At 42.2% G+C, this 18,761-nt stretch overlaps 2 protein-coding genes across 3 annotated transcripts in view; both read left to right on the top strand.

The window, feature by feature from the left end:
• DARS1 (aspartyl-tRNA synthetase 1) overlaps window positions 1-575 on the top strand; it is a 36,834-nt gene extending 36,259 nt beyond the window's left edge. The window contains exon 16 of the mRNA XM_053947072.1: window positions 171-575. Within this exon, the coding sequence (XP_053803047.1) occupies window positions 171-262 (92 nt within the window). The 3' untranslated portion in view covers window positions 263-575. The remainder of the gene's footprint in view (window positions 1-170) is intronic.
• A 4,284-nt stretch (window positions 576-4,859) lies between these two features.
• On the top strand, window positions 4,860-17,621 carry MCM6 (minichromosome maintenance complex component 6). Of its 2 annotated transcripts, none has more exons than XM_053947069.1 (17): window positions 4,860-4,983; window positions 5,854-6,000; window positions 6,550-6,660; window positions 7,171-7,258; window positions 8,101-8,266; window positions 8,346-8,491; window positions 9,355-9,505; window positions 9,904-10,045; window positions 10,170-10,311; window positions 10,449-10,556; window positions 11,115-11,270; window positions 12,302-12,430; window positions 13,306-13,467; window positions 15,202-15,337; window positions 15,593-15,760; window positions 16,648-16,787; window positions 17,418-17,621. In XM_053947069.1, the coding sequence occupies exons 1-17, from the start codon at window positions 4,871-4,873 to the stop codon at window positions 17,529-17,531; spliced, it is 2,319 nt and encodes a 772-aa protein (XP_053803044.1). In that variant the 5' UTR covers window positions 4,860-4,870; the 3' UTR covers window positions 17,532-17,621. The 2 variants fall into 2 exon arrangements, with proteins under 2 accessions (XP_053803044.1, XP_053803043.1); XM_053947068.1 differs by having other exon boundaries at window positions 7,171-7,420.
• Window positions 17,622-18,761: the final 1,140 nt, after the last annotated feature.

The raw sequence follows: 18,761 nt of genomic DNA, 5'->3' as shown, positions 1-18,761 counted from the left end.
CACCCATCATGGCTGGGGTGCTTATTGCCCCGAAGATTAGGAAGTGTCTGCATAATGGGCTGTGCTCACACTGCTGTGTGAGGCTGGCTCCAGCTGGGAAGGACCTGCAGCTCCTTTGGGGTTTTGAACAAAGACTGATGGTGCTGATGGGCTGTTTTCATCTGCTCTAGGGCTGGAGAGAGTAACCATGCTGTACCTGGGGCTGCACAACGTCCGCCAGACCTCCATGTTCCCCAGGGATCCCAAACGCCTGACACCCTGACAGGAGCTGCTCTGAGAGTTGAGAATGCTCTGCCCTGCAAATAGGCATAGCCCCTGCTGCTGATGAACATGTATTGATTGATTTGAGCATTATGATATGCAATTAAAAACAAAATTCTCTGTTATTAAGTGCCACAGTAATTTTTTTTTATCCTTAGTTGTTTATTTAAAGGAAAATATTTTAACAGATCAAGACTCTTTGTATTGGCAAGGGCACGTTTTTAATGAAAATGGGATACTTTGAATTAGTATTTTAGTACCACATTAGATTGTGTAATTTTTCTAAACATTTTAATAAATTATGCAATAACCATTTTGCATTTTTCACTTATATCAGCAAGATTGAATATCGTGAAATACTGGCTCTGAGATAAAGTGACTGGGTGCTTGCAATTTAAAAATCTGGAGAGACCAGCCAGTTGATAATTTACATGGGTGTCAGGTAGGGAAGCAGGTGAGAACGTTCTTAACAAGAAATCTTCATAAGAAGTTGTTAAAATAGGTTGAAATAAAGCTCTCAAAGTAAATTAGATACAAATTTGTCTGGTTTTTTGCTTTGTATCCTCACAAAATAATGAATCAATAAGGCTTTTTTTGGTTTGGTTTTTTTTTTACTGATGTAATAACTGTCTAGAGTTTAAATTTATTTTCTATAGTCTTCTCTTTTTTTTTGAAAGTTGTATAAAAGCCATGAGCCTGGTTTTTATTTTATGTAACTATTTGAAAATGGTTGCAAGTTTACACATCCTCATGGAATACACAAAGGATATATAATATTCTCAGAAAATAAATGGGTAGTGAGTTTGAGAGCAAGTCATGTGTTTTCCTGCCTAATCCAGCCTTTGATATAACAAACAAAACAAGGATTTCATGCATTTTTACCAAGGAAAACAACCCCGAACTATGAAAGCCAATCTATTTCAGGGTGTTTTTTTTATTTATAAATGCTGTGAACAGCCCAGCTTTGTATACTTAGTGAAATTGAGTGTTTCTGTAAGTCAGAATAGTTCTGAAATTCTTTCTAGACATACTTTTTCTCAGATTATTTACTTACTAGAACTCCTCAATTTGCAACAGTGCACAAAGCTTTTTCTTGTTGTCATCCTCCTCCTCCCAAGCCAGAAAATGTTCCCTGCATTTGGAGAGGCACCAGTGAATCTGAAACTTCATTTTGTAGACTGCATCTGAGAGTTGGTTTTCAAATGTAAAACATTTTGTAAGTGTTGCTGCCAAAGAGCAAAGGATTAAATTCCTGGTTTGGGTACTGCAATAGTTGCTCTAATATTCATACATATTTGTAATTTCTAACTTAATTTTTGTTTAACATTTTACATGATCAATCTTTCAGTAGGAGGTACAGTGTGGATGGTCTGTGTTATTGTTGCTACCTTGATTTTTAAATGTCAGAGAAGTCACATATTGGTTATGCTACAGAAAGGTCAGTGAAGCTGTGTATAAATTGTGTAGAGTTTCACAAAAGGGCAAATCATCTTTGCAGCTGCCATTGAACAAGACTTAATTTTAATGTCTTATGACAAGAGTTCTCCATTAGAAAACAATCATACTAAAGGTCAGTCAGGTAAAGTACTGGAAATGTAGAAGTTAAACTTTGTTTAGAAGTCACACAATTCAAGGAATAACACTTATCAGCTTTGCTTATGAGTCTGTTGTAATTAATTTACTGTGGAATCTTCCCCAAATTATTAACTTTAAACTGTAACCAGTTGTACTTTGCAAAGCTAAGTAGATTATAAACACAGCTCATTGTCACAGACTTACTACTGATGAATCCAAGTTTCAAAACAGTTGTTTAAGCCAACTGGAATGAATTAATTTAATTACCTTTGTTCATACAGAACAGGTAATATATTCCACTTTGGATGTGCATTCTTCTAAGCAGGGGCAAAATTACAGACTTAAATTTCCTGTCTACAAAAAAATATCCCGGGTGCTCTTTCTTGCTCTAGATTTGGCAGCACGTTTTGTGCATACGTGCCTGTAACAACTGTGCTTATACCAATTCTTTTAGGAGTTACTCAAACTCATGCTGTAGCTTCATTTATTCACAGTAACTGCACAAGGACAAGAATTCAGATGGAGGCCCTGATTCCTTTGTCTGCTCAATCCATTCATGCAGCCTTTCTTAGCTAACAGAAAATAATTATGGTCATAAATCAAAATACAAAATGCATTTGTCCTGAATGTCATCTTAACAGGATACTTTAGTGGGAGCTGCACAGTGATAGAACTTAGTTTGAAACCCTGCAAATAATGAGGGTCTAGAAGAGAGGAAGCAAGTCTGCTGTAATAGTTCTGGAAAAGTAAAAGTTGTACTGTCCTTCATTTCCAGTAACTTGCAGGAAGTTGACAAGGAGTCCACTTTGCTGCTGCCTCTCCACCAGGTAAAATGGTTCAGGTTTTGTTTTCTTTCATTATATACAGATGGTAATTACAGTAGCGCAATATTTTAAACTAAGGAACTATAAAGTATATTGTTTAGGGTAGCCAGGGCATGTGCTCAAAACAAACACAAAGATTCAGTTTGCTTCTGAAGTTTAACTGTGAAAACCCATCTGTGTTCACTGAGCTGTCTGAATCTGCCCAGTGGGAAAGGGGATTCAGGCTGTTCTTTTGGCAGCCAAGTGCAGGCCTGGCTCCCCATGGCTGCCCACACCTGCTGGGATAACCCTGGTGGGCAGCATCTCACAGCTGCTTGCTCCCTGCCCAGTGGGCCAGGGCAGGAGGAAGGGAAGAAAAAAAGCAGGAAAACCTTGTGCTTTCACCTGGTGTCTGTCAATTCCAGGCATATTGGACACCACTCCATGTGAAAGTAAGGGATGGAGGAGAATGCCTTGACTATATCCATTGTGGAACACCATATGGCTGCCCTGGACTCTGGTTCACACTGGGGTTCCAAAAACTTCCCCAAACATATTTTAATTATTTACTGTTTCTTCTTTGGGTAATTGTAGATTCTTTTTTGAGAAAGAGGAATCATCTAGGATGGATTATTTCTTTTAAAACAAACCTCACAATCATCTTGTGTGCATTTTTCCTAGTATTATCTCACAAAAAATGGAATTTCCTCACAAGCAGTTTAAAAATTACCAAGTTAGTTCTACAATCTCTTACTTTCTTTACTGTTTTGCAGTTAAGTGTCTGTTCACTATATGGCAAGTGCACCATTACATGAACAAACACTGCTGCAGGAGGCTGCTGCTGCTGGCACTTCTGAAAGGGTTTCAAAACTGAAAAAGAGCCCTTAGCTGCTATAATTACAGCAAAATTCCCAGTTTAGGCAGAGATTAATGACTTTGCAGGTGGCAGAGCAATTCTAAGCAATTTTTCATAGATGTTGAAGCGGTTCCTGCTGGCAGACGCCGTGTGCCAGCAGCTGCCATTCGGGAATGGCTGTCAGCCATGGCACCGCTTGGCAAATGTTGCTTTCAACCATCCTACAATGGTGCCAATGAGGACTCAAGTGTCCAGACTGTGGCCTGACCCTCACCTGGTGTAGTTTACACCCTTTCCACCTGGGCCAGTTTTTCCAGAAGCTGGAGATGATCCATGGCATGGGTCTCCTCCATGAGCAGCTGCCCAAGTGCCTCCTGCACACATTGTGGGGATTCCCTGGCTCAGGGATTCCTCAGTGGTGCCCTGGCCACAGCACAGTAATTTTAACTCCAGCTACTGTAGCCGATGTCATGGGGAAACTTCACTGCAGCTGCTGTGCTGAAGCTGCCCACAGCTGACACCTCCAGGCCTGTGGTTCTGGTGTCCTCAGCATAAGAAGGACATGAAACTGTTGGAGCAAGTCTACAAGAGGGCCATAAAGTTGATAAAAGGAGTGGAGCACCTCACCTGCAAAGACAGGCTGAGAAAGTTGGGGATGTCGAGCCTGGAGAAGAGAAGGTTGTGTGGAGCCCTCATAGCAACCTTCCAGTATCCTAAGTGGCTGCAGGAAAGACTTTGTCAAGAACTGTAGTGACAGGACAAGGGGAATGGAGACACATTGAAAAAGGGGAACTTAAGTGAGATATTAGGATGAGATTCTTCACTGTGAGCATGGTGAGACAGTGGAACAGGTTGCTCAGGGAGGTTGTGGATTCCCCATCCCTCACAGGGCTCAAGACCAGGTTGTATACAAACCCCTGAGCTCCACGGTCGAGTGGGAGGTGTTCCTCACACGGCACGTGGGTTGGGACTAGATGATCTTTAAGGTCCCTTACAACCCCTTAGCATTCTATGCCTCTGTTTCTCAGTAGGAAACGCTGTGCTGCTCTGGCATAGCTCTAAGCCGTCCGGAGCACTGAGCAGCTCGCTGACAAACCCACAGCCGTTTAGGCTCGGCTGGGTTACCACCCGTTCGCGCTCCCTGATGGCGCAGCTCGGGGCGGGGCGCTGGTGCCCGGCGCTGCCCCGGCCGCCGCCTCAGAGCCGCCCCCAGCCCCGCCCGCCCCTCGCCTTTGGCGCGAAAACGGCCGCGGGGGGCGGGGCTCTGCGGCACAGCGGCCGCCGATTGGCTGGCGCGGCGGGCGCGCGCCCCACGTGGTACGCGGCGTGGCGCGAACCGCTGTGGGGCCGGGCCGGGCCAGCGGCAGCGATCGGGATGGATCTGGCAGTGGCGGCCGTGGGGGGCGCGGGCGCGGCGCCGCAGCACCAGCAGATCCGCGATGAAGTGGCCGAGAAGTGCCAGAAGTTGTTCTTGGACTTCCTAGAGGAGTGAGTGCCGGGGGCTGGGCCTGGCGACGGGCGGGCAGGGTCGGCAGCGGGTGGCGGGCCGATAGCGCCTTACGGAGGGGCCGCCATTTGGCGAGATCCTTTCAGGGCCTTGTGCCCCCTGCCCTTGGCGTTCAGCTGAAAAAGCTCTGCTGTCGTCTCAGGCTCTGCCGGGAGAAGCCTGAAGGAAGGCAACACGGTGCTCTCTTGGTAAGTAAAACCTTTCTCGGAGAGTTTCCGCGAAAACGTTGCCCAGAGAATTTGGGATGTCCTGGAAGTGTCCAAGGCCAGGTTGGATGTGACTTTAGGCAGCCTTGTCTAGTGGAAGGTGTCCCTGCCATGGCAGGGGGTTGAAACGAGGTGATCTTAAAATCCCTTCTAAACCAAACCATTCTATAATGATATGATTTTTTTTTTTGTAGGTGCATTTGATGCACTTTAACAAAGTTTTGTCACAGCTGTGTTGAAAACCCTTTCCGTGGCTTGGGTGTTAGACATTAATACATCTGGCTCCCTGCGTTTTGCCTCCTGAGGGGCCCATCCGCATCAAATAAGGAAACCATTAACATTACCCGGAGGAACAAAGCCTTGTTTGCTGGTGCAGAGTCTTTGTTAAACCTTAAATAAAATTTCTCTGGCACTGGGACAACTCTACTGCTGTATGAAATGTAAATCCGGTGTGTCTGTGCTAGGGTGTGAATAGAGCAGATGTAGCAAGGGGGTGGAAGAAGAAATATTGTTGGAAAGGGGCTTTGCAAGGGACTGTGGGATGCCTGAATGTGAGTGATCCTTTTCTCTGTCATTTCTCCTGAACTCAGAAGTATTCAGTTGCTGCCTGTGTGACTGTGAAACATTTTCCTGAATCACTTTCAGGTTCCAGAACAGCGATGGAGAGGTCAAGTACCTGCGAGATGCTGAAGAACTGATCCGGCCAGAGAGGAACACGTTGATCGTCAGCTTTGCGGATTTGGAGCAGTTCAATCAGCAGCTCTCTACCACTATTCAGGAGGAATTTTACAGGTAAAATGTAGAGTGGGTTTTTTTCAGGTAAGGCTGACCTCTGCTGGAGTCTCAAGCCCATAATGTCTTGGTTTTATGTAAAAAAATAAGAGGCTTATTTTCTTTCTGCATCCTATTTTATTTTTTTACTGGCTAAAAACGTTTCTCAGTGGATTCCTCTCTGAAAACCATGAGTTAACCAGATAACTGTATTTATTGTGGTAAAGAAATAGGTGGTCAGTATGAGAATGCAGAATAAACTCTAAAATTTCATGCTCTGATGATATTTTATTGAATTGGTCACTTATTTTGAAGATATATTTCTTAACATAAGGATAAAAGTGTAATAAAATGAGACTTTGAAAAGTCTATTTTCAAACAACAGTACAAGTAACATTATTATGCAGTGATCTCACATTTAGCATATTTAGGGTGTCTTTTTTGGGTTATACAACATAGAATTAAAAGCCAGAACATGGAAATCTGTTATAAGCCTTTGATGTAATCTAAAGCAGAGAAGGCATTTTGATAGCTTCTCTAAAATTTGAACTTCTTTTCCCCATATTTTAGGGTTTATCCATACCTGTGTCGAGCAACAAAGACTTTTGCCAGAGACCACGGAAATGTTCCTGCAAACAAGGATTTTTATGTTGCCTTCCAGGACCTTCCTACCAGACACAAGTAAGATGATTATTAATTCCAGAAAATTGTGCTGTTTTACTACCAGGGAAAAACATGTCAAAGCATGCTGAAAATGTTTTGGTTATGAAGTGTGAAATGTGCAGTTGGCTGGTACAGTTGTGGCAAAGTTTCCTGATCTTGTGCAGGAGATTTTTTGACAAAGTTTTTTGTTTGTAAATCACACTCAGATACTTAAATTCATCATATTTCACAAACAAGAGTAACCTCTCTGGTTTAAAAAAAAAAAAATTAGTGTGTGTTGCTTTTGAAATACCAGTGATGTAACTTTTGCATTCATTTAACCTTTAGTATTAACCTAAAAGTTTATGTGAAATAAAATGAGAATATATTGTAGTAAGAATATATTGTAGAATGTATTGTAGTAAGTTTGTTTCTTTTGTTTGTTACAGCAGTTGTTTAGTCAGAGCGACACTATATTGTAGCTTAGTACCCTGGGCCTAAAATTGTCAACTCAGTAATTTAATCCTTGTGAACTTCTGTTTTAAACAGAATTCGAGAGCTGACTTCAGCAAAAATTGGCTCCCTGCTGCGCATCAGTGGGCAGGTGGTTCGTACCCACCCCGTCCATCCTGAGCTGGTAAGTGGAACCTTCCTGTGCCTCGACTGCCAGACAGTGATCAAAGATGTGGAGCAGCAGTTCAAGTACACCCAGCCAAACATCTGCAGAAACCCAGTCTGTGCCAACAGAAGGAGATTCCTGCTGGACACAAACAAATCAAGATTTGTTGATTTCCAAAAGGTACAAAGGTGATGTTGGGGAGTGATGACAACCAATAATGTTCCTGTGGTAGTTGGAAGGTGTTATTTGTACTTCTGCACATTGAAGATGGTTAATTTTTGTTCTGTCAAGAAAACATCAAGAAAAGACCTCCAGAAAAGGCACTGCAATTTATGCAAAAGGTTTCTTCCTGTGTCTGGAAGACTTATGTTTAAGAATGGGAAATTATTCATTTTGTTGTGTGACATTTATTGTCTGAGTAAGCCACTGAAGCCCCACATATTAGAGCCAGAGTTAAGTCTCATGTTACCAGTACCTCAGGTATAGATAGCTGCTTTATACAAGTATGAAAAGAGGTGCTTATGGGTATCTGCAGTGTCTTGCTCTTCCAGGTTGATTTACTCTCACAAGTCTTCAGCACTTCACATCCCACAGTTGTATTTTATATCAGCCACATGAACCGAAATGTCCAGGTTACCTTTCAGAATTGTCACTGTGGCCCTTGTACATCCTCTAAGCTGCTCCAAGACTCCTTAGATGCTGATGAGTGAAGGGATTTTTGGTTGTGTGTCGCATTGTGAGAGGGATTGACGTGGATGGCAGCAGTCAGATGCTGTTGAACACATCTGTTGGCAGTGTAGCTTTTGAAGCAGTTTCAGATCTGGTGACGTGCTCAGTGTTGAAGCTTCTCTCCGTGCCAGGTGCGCATCCAGGAGACGCAGGGCGAGCTGCCGCGCGGCAGCATTCCGCGCAGCGTGGAGGTGATCCTGCGCGCAGAGGCCGTGGAATCTGCCCAGGCTGGTGACAAATGCGACTTCACTGGCTCACTGATTGTCGTGCCTGACGTGTCCCAGCTCGCCACACCAGGTTTGTTGCTGCTCATGACCTCCGTGAGGTGTCCTTCCCGTGCTGGGAGCTGCTGTCCTGACTCCCGTTTCCATGGCAGGGTTACGTGCAGAGACCGGCTCGCGGGTGACGGGGACAGAGGGCTACGAAACCGAAGGCATCCGGGGGCTGCGCGCCCTCGGGGTCCGGGAGCTCTCCTATAAGCTCGTTTTTCTGGCTTGTTACGTTGCACCAACAAATCCACGGGTGAGTCTGCAGAGAAAGGAGATTTAAAGGTGTTGGTGATTTCTGTTCTATGTGGTTTTCCCTCAAATTAGGGAGCAGGAATGGGTAAAGCTTTAAGTGTGCGTGTGTGCCACCTTCCTGTGTTGGTTTGACTGTCTTTATATTCTCATTGAATTTGCATAGCAAGGTTCTTGTCTTTGTTACTCGTAGCATTTTTCACAGATGAGATTATTTGCCAGTGTTACAGTTTGTTCTAAACAGCTAACTGGCACATGTATTTCCATTCAGCTTTCATCCATTTCTGCAGCGTTTCCTTTTCTTCCAGGAAATCCTATTGCTGCATTTTGTCACAGGAAAAACAGGGATCCTTTTTGTTCCCTCTGGTTTATCAAGTAACATCTTGGGATGTTACTGCAGTATGAGTAATACTAATTACATCTGGGTTTTGGCATGGTGTGGTACTGTAATTTATCATTCTGCTAAGAACATCACCATCACATAGGATAAAAAGAGTATCTGGTACGTTCTGGGAGTAGAAGTTGCTGGCCCCCATTTCAGAGCATCAAAAGACCTTGGAAGTTCCAGTTAATGTCAGAATGCTTACAAAGACAATTTTAGTCAAAGGAAGTCATATTGGTTTTACTCTTTTTTTAATCTCACTTGGGATTTTCTCACTAACTAAAGTTACACTATTGATTTTGCCTGCTAGGAAATTGGCTATTGGTTTTTAAAGGTATAAGGTGATGAGGTTACTTAGCCTAAGGGCAGCTTTTCAGGATATGTTCCTCCCATCTAGATTTCAGAGCAAGTTTTTGTGACCTGTCTGCAGTGCTCACATTCATTACTCTTACTATTTTTGTTGCTGTTTTATTTCCTTGGTTTAGTTTGGTGGGAAAGAGCTCCGAGATGAAGAACAGACTGCAGAAAGCATTAAAAACCAAATGTCTGTGAAAGAGTGGGAAAAAGTTTTTGAAATGAGCCAAGATAAGAACCTTTACCATAATCTGTGCACCAGCCTCTTCCCCACTATCCATGGTAAGAATCCATTTGTGGCCTTAGAGAGGGAAGTTTTCACTTGTGTAAATATTAATTTCTTTAGCTATCTCTGTAGCTTTTGGGAAAGGTTGGAAGCCCTGTGCCAGCTACCACAAACTCTCTCCCTCAGCACTGGTTGTGCTAGAAGAGGAAAATCTATTTTTTTAATATTTGTGGTGTTTAATCATTAAGGCCTGCAAGCCCAATCTAAAAGGTTGGGTTTGATGTCAGGTGTTCTGCTACTGAACCCTACAGGTTTTAGTGGATGCTTAGCAAATAGGTGAATTCCAAGTGGATGTATCTAAATTATCTAAAATTCTAGTGGGATGAAGGTTTTTTTAAATAGGAAAATTGTGGTGTTTTTTTGGATGTTTAGTTTAATGTCTTTTCTGGGGCAGGTAATGATGAAGTAAAACGTGGGGTCCTGCTGATGCTCTTTGGAGGAGTTCCCAAGACCACTTCAGAAGGCACTTCATTGCGTGGGGACATCAATGTTTGTGTTGTTGGTGATCCAAGTACAGCCAAGAGTCAGTTTCTAAAGTAAGATTAAGACCCAGCCTTTAAATACTGTCCAGTGTGACTAGATAAAAATACAAGTTAATTGCACATTTAAAAATATCATCAGTAGATGAAATACTGGGTGTTTTGTTACTATTTTCCACAGGCACGTGGATGAGTTCAGTCCCCGTGCTGTGTACACCAGCGGCAAAGCCTCCAGCGCCGCGGGTCTGACGGCAGCTGTGGTGAAAGATGAGGAGTCCCACGAATTTGTCATTGAGGCTGGAGCACTGATGCTGGCAGATAACGTGAGTCTAGGAAGGGGAGAGGTTCCTGCATCCCTAGAATGAATTGGATTAATGACAGAGAGCCCTAAATTGTCTTAGTGATGCTTTTTTCATAAGTGATTTAATATGGGTCACTTCTTTTCATTCTTCTGCTGCAGGGTGTTTGTTGCATTGATGAATTTGACAAGATGGAGGTGCGGGATCAAGTAGCCATTCATGAGGCAATGGAGCAGCAAACAATATCCATTACTAAAGCTGGAGTGAAGGTAGCTTGCACTACACCTCTGTGTAGTCTGTAGCATCATCTGTTTGTTATGTGTACTGATGTGGCTTCACCTGCCAGATCTTCATGTCACCTCTGCAGCTGCCTCACTGTGGCAGGACAGAGATCACTAGTTGCAAAGTTTTTGTGCCACATACCCAAAGCAGGTCAGAAATGTTACTGAGAGTTAAATAATAATGAACAAGAAACAGAAAATGGGAAAAGCCTAGGGTTAGGGTTAACCCCAAAAAACGGTACAGAATGGTGTGTGTTTGTAGAAAAACAGGATCTTGTGAAAAGCTATTTTAAGGGCTTGTTTCAGTATTATTGGCAAGAGTGTGGTGATGTTTCAATATTGATCATCAAACTGTGTCTCAGGGCAGAGACCTGGTTAGAAAGGGTTGGTTGGTGGAGTTTGAGTGCTTTTGAGGAGTGATTGTTGTAATACCTGCATTGGACTCCCCCAAAAAAGTGTTACACTGAACCATTTGGGTTGCAATGAGTTCATTTAGGAAGTGGTCACAGATACAGGTTTTTTTAATTCATTTTTTCCCACTGTCAGGCTACTCTGAATGCCAGGACCTCCATTTTGGCTGCAGCAAACCCAGTTGGTGGCCGCTATGACAGATCCAAGTCACTGAAACAAAATATCAACCTGTCAGCTCCCATCATGTCCCGCTTTGATCTCTTCTTCATCCTTGTGGATGAGTGTAATGAGGTAATTTTACAGAATTATAGAATAGTTTGTGTAAGAAAAGATCCTTGGAGGTCTCTAATCTAACCTTTCACTCAGATCATTGAGAACAGTTTGCCAAGACTTCACCTGGTGAGTTTTGAGTATCTCCAAGGATGGAGATTCTTCAGTCTCTCCAGGCCCATGCAATGTGTGACAACTCATGTGTTCAGTAAAGAATAACTTTAACATTTAATCAGAATTTCTCATGGTTCAGTTCCTGTGGGTAGCCTCTTACCCAAGGACTATTTGGCTTCATCACATCTCTGCTGGCCGGTAAAGCAGTTACTTTCCTTTCAAGCTGAACAGACCTGCCTATTCTACCTTCTCATACATCATGTTCTCCTGCCCTCTGACCATCTTGGTGGCCCTCTGCAATTCTGAGTGAAGGAAATCTCATGAGAGTGTCTTGCTCCTGCTTTTCCGCTCTGTCTGTGCAGCTAAAAGCTGGCAGTACAAATTTGAACATACTCTGCTGAATACAAGGATACTGCCTTTTCATCCTGTAGTGGTTTGACCTGCAAACTTAACACCATTAGTCATTTTTACAAATGGCTGGTCACTAAGGCTGAGACTGCTGCCACCTGTCTATGTGGCATTTGCCTTGGGAATGCATGAGATCCAGAGATTAATGTTGGTTCAGCCACTGTTCTGCTCAGAGTGATTATCTAATTGAGAAGGGACTGGTGAGAGAGACAGAGCAGGCTGAAAAGGAAGGAAGTTCCCACGCTGCAAAGTGCTGCTTTCTGCCTGTTCTCTGGCTAACTTGTAACCCAGGAGAGTTCCAAGAGGTTATAAATCCTAAAACTGCCTTTTATCCCTCCTCTGCTGTGTTTCCTTGTATTAAAAAACCCCAGGACATTCTCCTGGACCTCCTGGCAGAGAGTTTGGCTACTGGAAAGGGTGGCTGTGCCATGAGGATTACAAGTAAACAGGGGGAATGGGAAGGAAGAATAGAAGTGTTGTTTTGCTCTTTGGCTGATGCGAGTGGTCCTGACACAGCCCCAATATCCCAGGTGACAGATTACGCCATTGCCCGGCGCATCGTGGATCTGCATTCCAGAGTGGAGGAGTCTGTTGACCGTGTCTATTCCTTGGATGATATCCGAAGGTATCTGCTCTTTGCAAGACAGTTTAAACCAAAGGTAATTTTACTTTTTAAGTAAACTGTGGAACAGTTGCTCTGTCAGAGGAGGTCCAAGGGAACAGTTGCTCTGCAGTAGGCTTTTCTCCAGCAAACACCAACACACTTGGGGTAGTGTTTTCTCAAGGAAAGAGCCATAAACTCAGGTTATTACCTAGAAACAGAAAGTATTTTGGAACCTGGTGCTCCTAAACTCCAGAAACCCTGTCAGCCCAGCTGAGATTGTTATAGTCCATGGCAGTTCTTAACCTTTGTCTAGAACAATTGAGGGATCACTTCATGGCCTTCTCATACCTTTCAGGCATGGGTTATTCACCATGGCTGCTGCAGAGTTTTTTGTATTTTATTGACTTACTGCTTAATCAGTTTGTGTGTCTTTATTTTAAAAGGGTATTGTGCCTCTGTTTCTTTGCTTTTTGGTAAAATACAGAACATGGGAAACTGGTCTAACTACAGATTTTTTTTGGCTCTATCCAAGTAGCAGCTTGGAAGGGCTGTGTGTTTGATTTTTCATAAGTGTATAAACAGAACAATCTAGTAGGGACTGACATGAATTATGTCTGGAAACAAGTCAGTGGAAGATAAAAATAGAAATTATTAAAAAATCTGCTGTAAAATAATTAATGCAGCTCTGTACTTCTGTACTAATGACTGTAATGTCATTGTCATTGATAAGTGTAATCATTATTGCAACATAATTTCAGCATAATGTGATTGCCATTATACTTGTGTAGAGTATGTGTATAGCATAGAATATTTCAGATAAAAGCAGCAGCCAGTACAGCAAAGGCTGTACACTGCCAATCTAATGCAGGAATAAAAAGCTTTAATACTCTGACCACTGGAACTCCTGGCACTCTGTTTGATGCCACACAGATATCCAAGGAGTCTGAGGACTTCATAGTGGAGCAGTACAAGCGGCTGCGGCAGCGCGATGGCTCTGGAGTGACCAAGTCATCCTGGAGGATCACGGTGAGGCAGCTGGAGAGCATGATCCGCCTGTCTGAGGCCATGGCCCGCATGCACTGCTGCGATGAGGTATCAGGGGCATGGTGGAGGTTGGGGTAAACGTTCATGGAAATGAGTGGGAGTTTGTCAGGATCATCCACAGATTGGGGTGACCCTGGGTGGAGGTAAAGTCTCTCCTCCAACCTGGGCCTTCAAAGAAAGACTCTGTAGTCTTCAGTCGTCCAGTCTCAAGGCAGTTTATTGCGTGTTATCTCAAGGCACACACACTCCCTGGCATTCTCTCTGACTCCTTCTCCCTCTGCGTCTCCCTCCGTCTCTCTTGCCCAAGGGGCTGGTGCCACCTTTTATATCACACATTACATGTTAAATGTTTATAGTCTTTCCCCAATGCCTATCACCTATATTGAACAGTGACTTTTTACTCTAAACCAATCTGTGAGTGCCAACATCACCAAGAACATGGAGGATAGGAAGGAGAAAGAAGGAGGACAGGGCACACCCAAATCCCTCCATCTTAGAACTTCTGACCCCCATGTACAAAACTCAGACCCCTCTGTACAAGGCTTAAAATCCCCCTGTACAGCACTTAAAAATCCTTCCTTTCACTTTGTAACTACTTCTATTATAATATCTAAACTTTTGTGATTTCTTGTTCTTCCTGCAAGGTTAGTAAATTGTTCCATGGGTCAAATTCAAGACCACAGGGGTTTCTGGCTGCCTGCCAGGGTCTCAGAGGCTTCTGACCTGGAACATCCAAGAGTCTCTGAGGGACACCTTGGGTTCCGACAGGAGTTGTGCATTTGCTGTTTGACTGTGATATTGGATGATGTCCTGTGGGTGAGGAGGAGAGCTTGAGTCGTGGTCGTACTCAGTCTGGGTCTGTATGCCAGAAACACTGTTTTAAAGGGCTGACTTGTAAAACTGATGTCAGCTGGGCCAAACTGAGAGCTTGCATGATTTTCTATCACAGCTGTGTCAGCACTCTCAGCCTCCTACCTGTCAAATGATGACAGTCATACTACTGTCAGCCAGGGCTGTTGGCAGTTTCTTTCCTAATCTTTCAGTTTGTACTCTCTTGGCTCTCTTCCATTTGCAATTTGAAAAACCAAAGTTCACCAAAGTATCTGGACCTCCCCAAGAGTAGCTCTGTGTGTGATCTGAGCTCCTGCTTACATCAACCACTGCTGTAAAGCTGTTCTGGCTGTTAACTGTAGTGTGATTACTGCCCCTCTAGTCTTCACTTTCAAACCCAGCAGGCCTTTCGAAATGTTGATTAGAGGCTATGTGACACAGGCAGGGATGGAACCTTGCTCACTGGTTGTGTAAGGACACCCTTTGGATTCTTTTAAATTAAATTCAGCTTATAAAGAAACAGATAGCTTCTAGGTTATGGCTCAGCTGCAGATGATTTTTCCAGTTTTTGCTTTTCAGTTCTAGAGGAGAGTATCATGAATTATATCTCTCTTTCTTTCATATTGTCTCTGTTCAGACCCATTTCTTTCATGTTTCTTGCTTCACTGATCTTTCTCCCAAATGTTCTTGTCTTAGTAAAAATTTTGACTCCACATGATTGCTATATCCTGAAAGGGACCAGGCTGCTTTTCCCTCCATAACCTTGCATGACCTTGGAATACTTGTAGTGGGATATAATTTAACTTGTAGAGTATTTACAGTTTAGGATTAATCAGCTGAGATGTGTAGAAGATCCCTTTGTCAGAGTGAGAGATGAGTTTCTGGAGCTGTTTGAAAACCAGAAGCACCCCCGTGCCTATGTAATATATGTTTTTTTCAAATCTTCCTTAGGTTCACCCAAAACATGTGAAGGAAGCTTTCAGGCTTTTAAATAAGTCCATCATTAGAGTTGAGACTCCTGATGTCAATTTAGACCAAGATGATGAACAGCAAATGGAGGATCAAGAGGACCAAGATGGAGTCAATGGTAAATTACTTATAGAGAAATTTTTCAAAGGGAAAAGTCCTTCCACTCTTTACAGCTTACCTTGATTGAGCATATGCTTCTCTTCAGTTTCTCATCTAATGAGCTCTAGAAATCTGGGCTCCTCTTCTTCACTCTTGCTTCTTCAGCCTCCTTCAGCAGCTCACCTGGTTGGTCAGCACAAGGCTTTTCAGTGGCTCAGAGTATTAAATAGCTAAAAGATGCTGCAGCTTTAAATATGGGTATGTGTCCAAACAGGTGAGGCAGAAGCTCCAGCTGGGGTCAATGGTCTTGTGAATGGGATCAATGGCCATTCTGAGGATGTGAGCAAGGATGCTGCCCCCAAAGCTTCTCTCAGGCTGGGCTTCTCTGAGTACCGACGGATTTCTAATCTCCTGGTGCTGCACCTCAGGAAAGCAGAGGAAGGTAAGAATTTCTTTACTGCAAAGAAGGCAGACCCTGAGTTCAGGGAGTTAGTGTATTTCTTGATGTTGTACATGGGATTTTCACTCCTGTTGAGACAACAAACTTGTTAGGTCAGGTGTAGACCTGTGCTCATATGACAGTACTACATCTGGTGATGGAAATAGGACTTCCTGGAGTTTCTAGCTCTGTTACCGTAGTAATTTATCAAAACCTATTAAGCTGAGCAGCATGTCAGCAGAGTAGAGCCAGAAGAGGATTTGTAGCACACAATGGTGTAACCAAGCTAGAAAAGTCTGTAGCAGTGAAAACTGGAGCAGGAGCTTTAAGGCATGCCAGCAACCACAGCCTGTCTTAAACAAATGGCTGGATTAGTTCTTCAGAAGTGAAAATATTTCAGTTGCAATAAGCTACTCCTGCAGTGAAATGCAGCAGTTGTCTCATAGCAGATACTAAAGCTACAAGGCTTTTGGAAGGGTGTGGTGATGACAGTGTCTGTTCAAATGCTGAGTACATGTAGAAGGATGACTCCTCTAGCTCTGTGTGACAGTGGTTTTTCTTTAGCCCTCACTTAAAGAAAAGGTGTGTTAGTCCTTGCAACTGGTTTTTCTTGAAGCTGAAGACTGAGGGGTTTGGAAGCCATTTGAAAGCATAGAACTGAAAGCTTCCATTCTCAATCTAATTATCTCCAATTAAACCATGACACAGCACCCTCCTGTGCAAAATATGGTGCTTTAAGAAAAAAACCCTTAAGTCTGACCTTTCCTAAACATCTTAAAAAGCCTATTTCTCTGTTCAGTATTGTGAATGTTAATGTGTAAATCCTTTTCTTCTATGGTTTGAGTGGTAGTTTACTGCTGCTGTGTTTATGCAAATTATTTTTTCTGCAGAAGAGGACGATGCAGCACTAAAGAGGAGTGAACTTATTAATTGGTATCTAAAGGAAATTGAATCTGAAATTGAATCTGAAGAAGAACTAATAAATAAAAAGAAGATCATAGAGAGAGTCATTCACCGACTTACACATTATGTATGTATAGAGATGTGTGGATAGCGAGAAAGGGTTTTTTGACTTGTACAGGGTTGTAACTTATATATTAAAATGTTTCATTTTTAATAGAATACATTCCTGTTTGGAGAAATCGGTTTTGTTCTTCCATTGATTGATGCAGTATAAATGCCTTCTTTGTTTAACACCTGCTACAGTAATTACAGGAAAAACTACTGAAATAAATTAGAGATGTGTATAAGTAAAAGTTCAACTGTGTCACCATATAAGTGTGAAGTGTGATATTTTTCTGTATTTCTATAGTACTATACATTAGGATACAAAAATACAATTAACACTTGTATTCAATGGATAGCCTTAAGTCAGAGGGGTATGAGGGCATTTTGGAGGAAAAGGTATGACAAAATAAACTACTTCCCACTTTTAAAGACACAAAACCATTAGATTGGAAAGCACTAAGCTGGAAAGTTCCCAGGAAGGATACAACATAGAAGTGATTTCCACTGAATGCTGTTTTTAAGAGTCTCTTAGAGGGAGTTCACAATTAAAAGGGTTAAGTAATTAATAAGAGGTCCCACCAATATAAAAATGCCTTTCAAAGAGTACAAACAAACCTCTCTAGCCTTGTTTTAACACAGCTCTTTGTTGCAGGACCACATTCTGATCGAACTGTCGCAGTCAGGACTGAAAGGATCCAGAGAAGAGGAGACTTTTGATGATGATCCATACCTGGTTGTCAACCCAAACTATCTGCTGGAGGACTGAGGGCTGAGAATGGCATTCTAAAGCTGACTGCTCACAAGTTGGAAAATGCATTCTTTTCTTGCAGGGGTTGCTGTATAGCTAATTCCTTAAATTCCTATGACTGTGCTAGAGTGTGGTCAGTAATATGTGATTTCTCATTTACCCTGAGCATACCTGGAAAGCTTTTAAAGACATGACACATGTATATTAGTTCCACTGTTAGCTCTGAATTTCAGTGCCATCATTGGACGCAGAGGAGAATCATCCAACAGCTTTTTTCATCATCAAGCTATGTAGATGTTTCTGTTTTAAATAAGATTAATTTTACATTGTTTTTTAGTAGATATTTTATGCTATAGGTTTTTACTGTTTTTCTTCTTAACATAAATAAAAGCTCATTAAATATTTGGGGGTGGGTTTGTTGTTACTCAGTTGTGAGATTGCTGTTTTCTATGCCTGTAATTTGAGGCTGAAAAAAACAGTGATCTAAATGTTTAATGTCTTAAGGAAGACCAAATTTCCTGGATGACAGATGCTCTTTTTTAAGAAGTTTTTTAAACTTCCTGTAATAGACAATGAGAAACGGAATGCTTCTCTTTCTTTTTAGATGGACTAAAGATGTGCAGGCTCCTGATGCATATGTAAAGTAGAAAATGGCAAATAGCCAAGCCCAAAGCAAGGCTTTAAGTCAGCAGGGCAGAAACCTCAACCTTGATGAATGTCTTAACTTGTAAGTGAATTGAAAATTGCCACCATTTGTGAGGGATTTTTAAGACAATATTTGTAAACCTGGTTGAAGATCTTTCTATAAGAAAACTTTGCTTGAATTTCTGCTCTCATTTTTTTTACTGTAAACTACGGGATTATTAAATAATCTATTAAGAATTAAAAACACCTGAATATTTGTCTTGTTACCTGGATACCAGCACCTCAGAAACATTTGTAATGCATGAAAGGGATCAAAGTTACATATTTTATTTAGAAATAGTGTGAAATAGCTGTTTCTGAAGAGGGCTCAGAAATGGAGCTGGTTTGTAAGACTCTATTCTTTTCCTGTTAGTCTCTCCCAGCTTTGGAGAGTTACACCTTGGTCTAGCTAAGCATATCATTAAAAATAACAGTTCTATTTAAGGAGTGGAGGGTATCATAAATATTTATCATCAACACTACCCCATCACTGGGCACTAACTCCAACTGTAGTAACATCTCCTCTCATTTCTTTCATAAACCACATTTTGACAAATTCTACAT

The sequence above is a fragment of the Vidua chalybeata genome, chromosome 7 (assembly GCF_026979565.1).
Source record: "Vidua chalybeata isolate OUT-0048 chromosome 7, bVidCha1 merged haplotype, whole genome shotgun sequence".
Taxonomy (NCBI): domain Eukaryota; kingdom Metazoa; phylum Chordata; class Aves; order Passeriformes; family Viduidae; genus Vidua; species Vidua chalybeata.
The sequence above is the reverse complement of the archived record's forward strand: the minus strand, read 5'-3'. Positions and strand labels throughout refer to the sequence as shown.

Excerpts from the sequence above, each read along its gene's own strand:
- MCM6 (XM_053947068.1), top strand. The coding sequence starts at position 4,871 with ATGGATCTGGCAGTGGCGGCCGTGGGGGGCGCGGGCGCGGCGCCGCAG. Across the intron at positions 12,431-13,305 it reads CAAGACAGTTTAAACCAAAG|ATATCCAAGGAGTCTGAGGA; the intron begins GTAATTTTACTT and ends GATGCCACACAG. Across the intron at positions 13,468-15,201 it reads GCATGCACTGCTGCGATGAG|GTTCACCCAAAACATGTGAA; the intron begins GTATCAGGGGCA and ends AATCTTCCTTAG.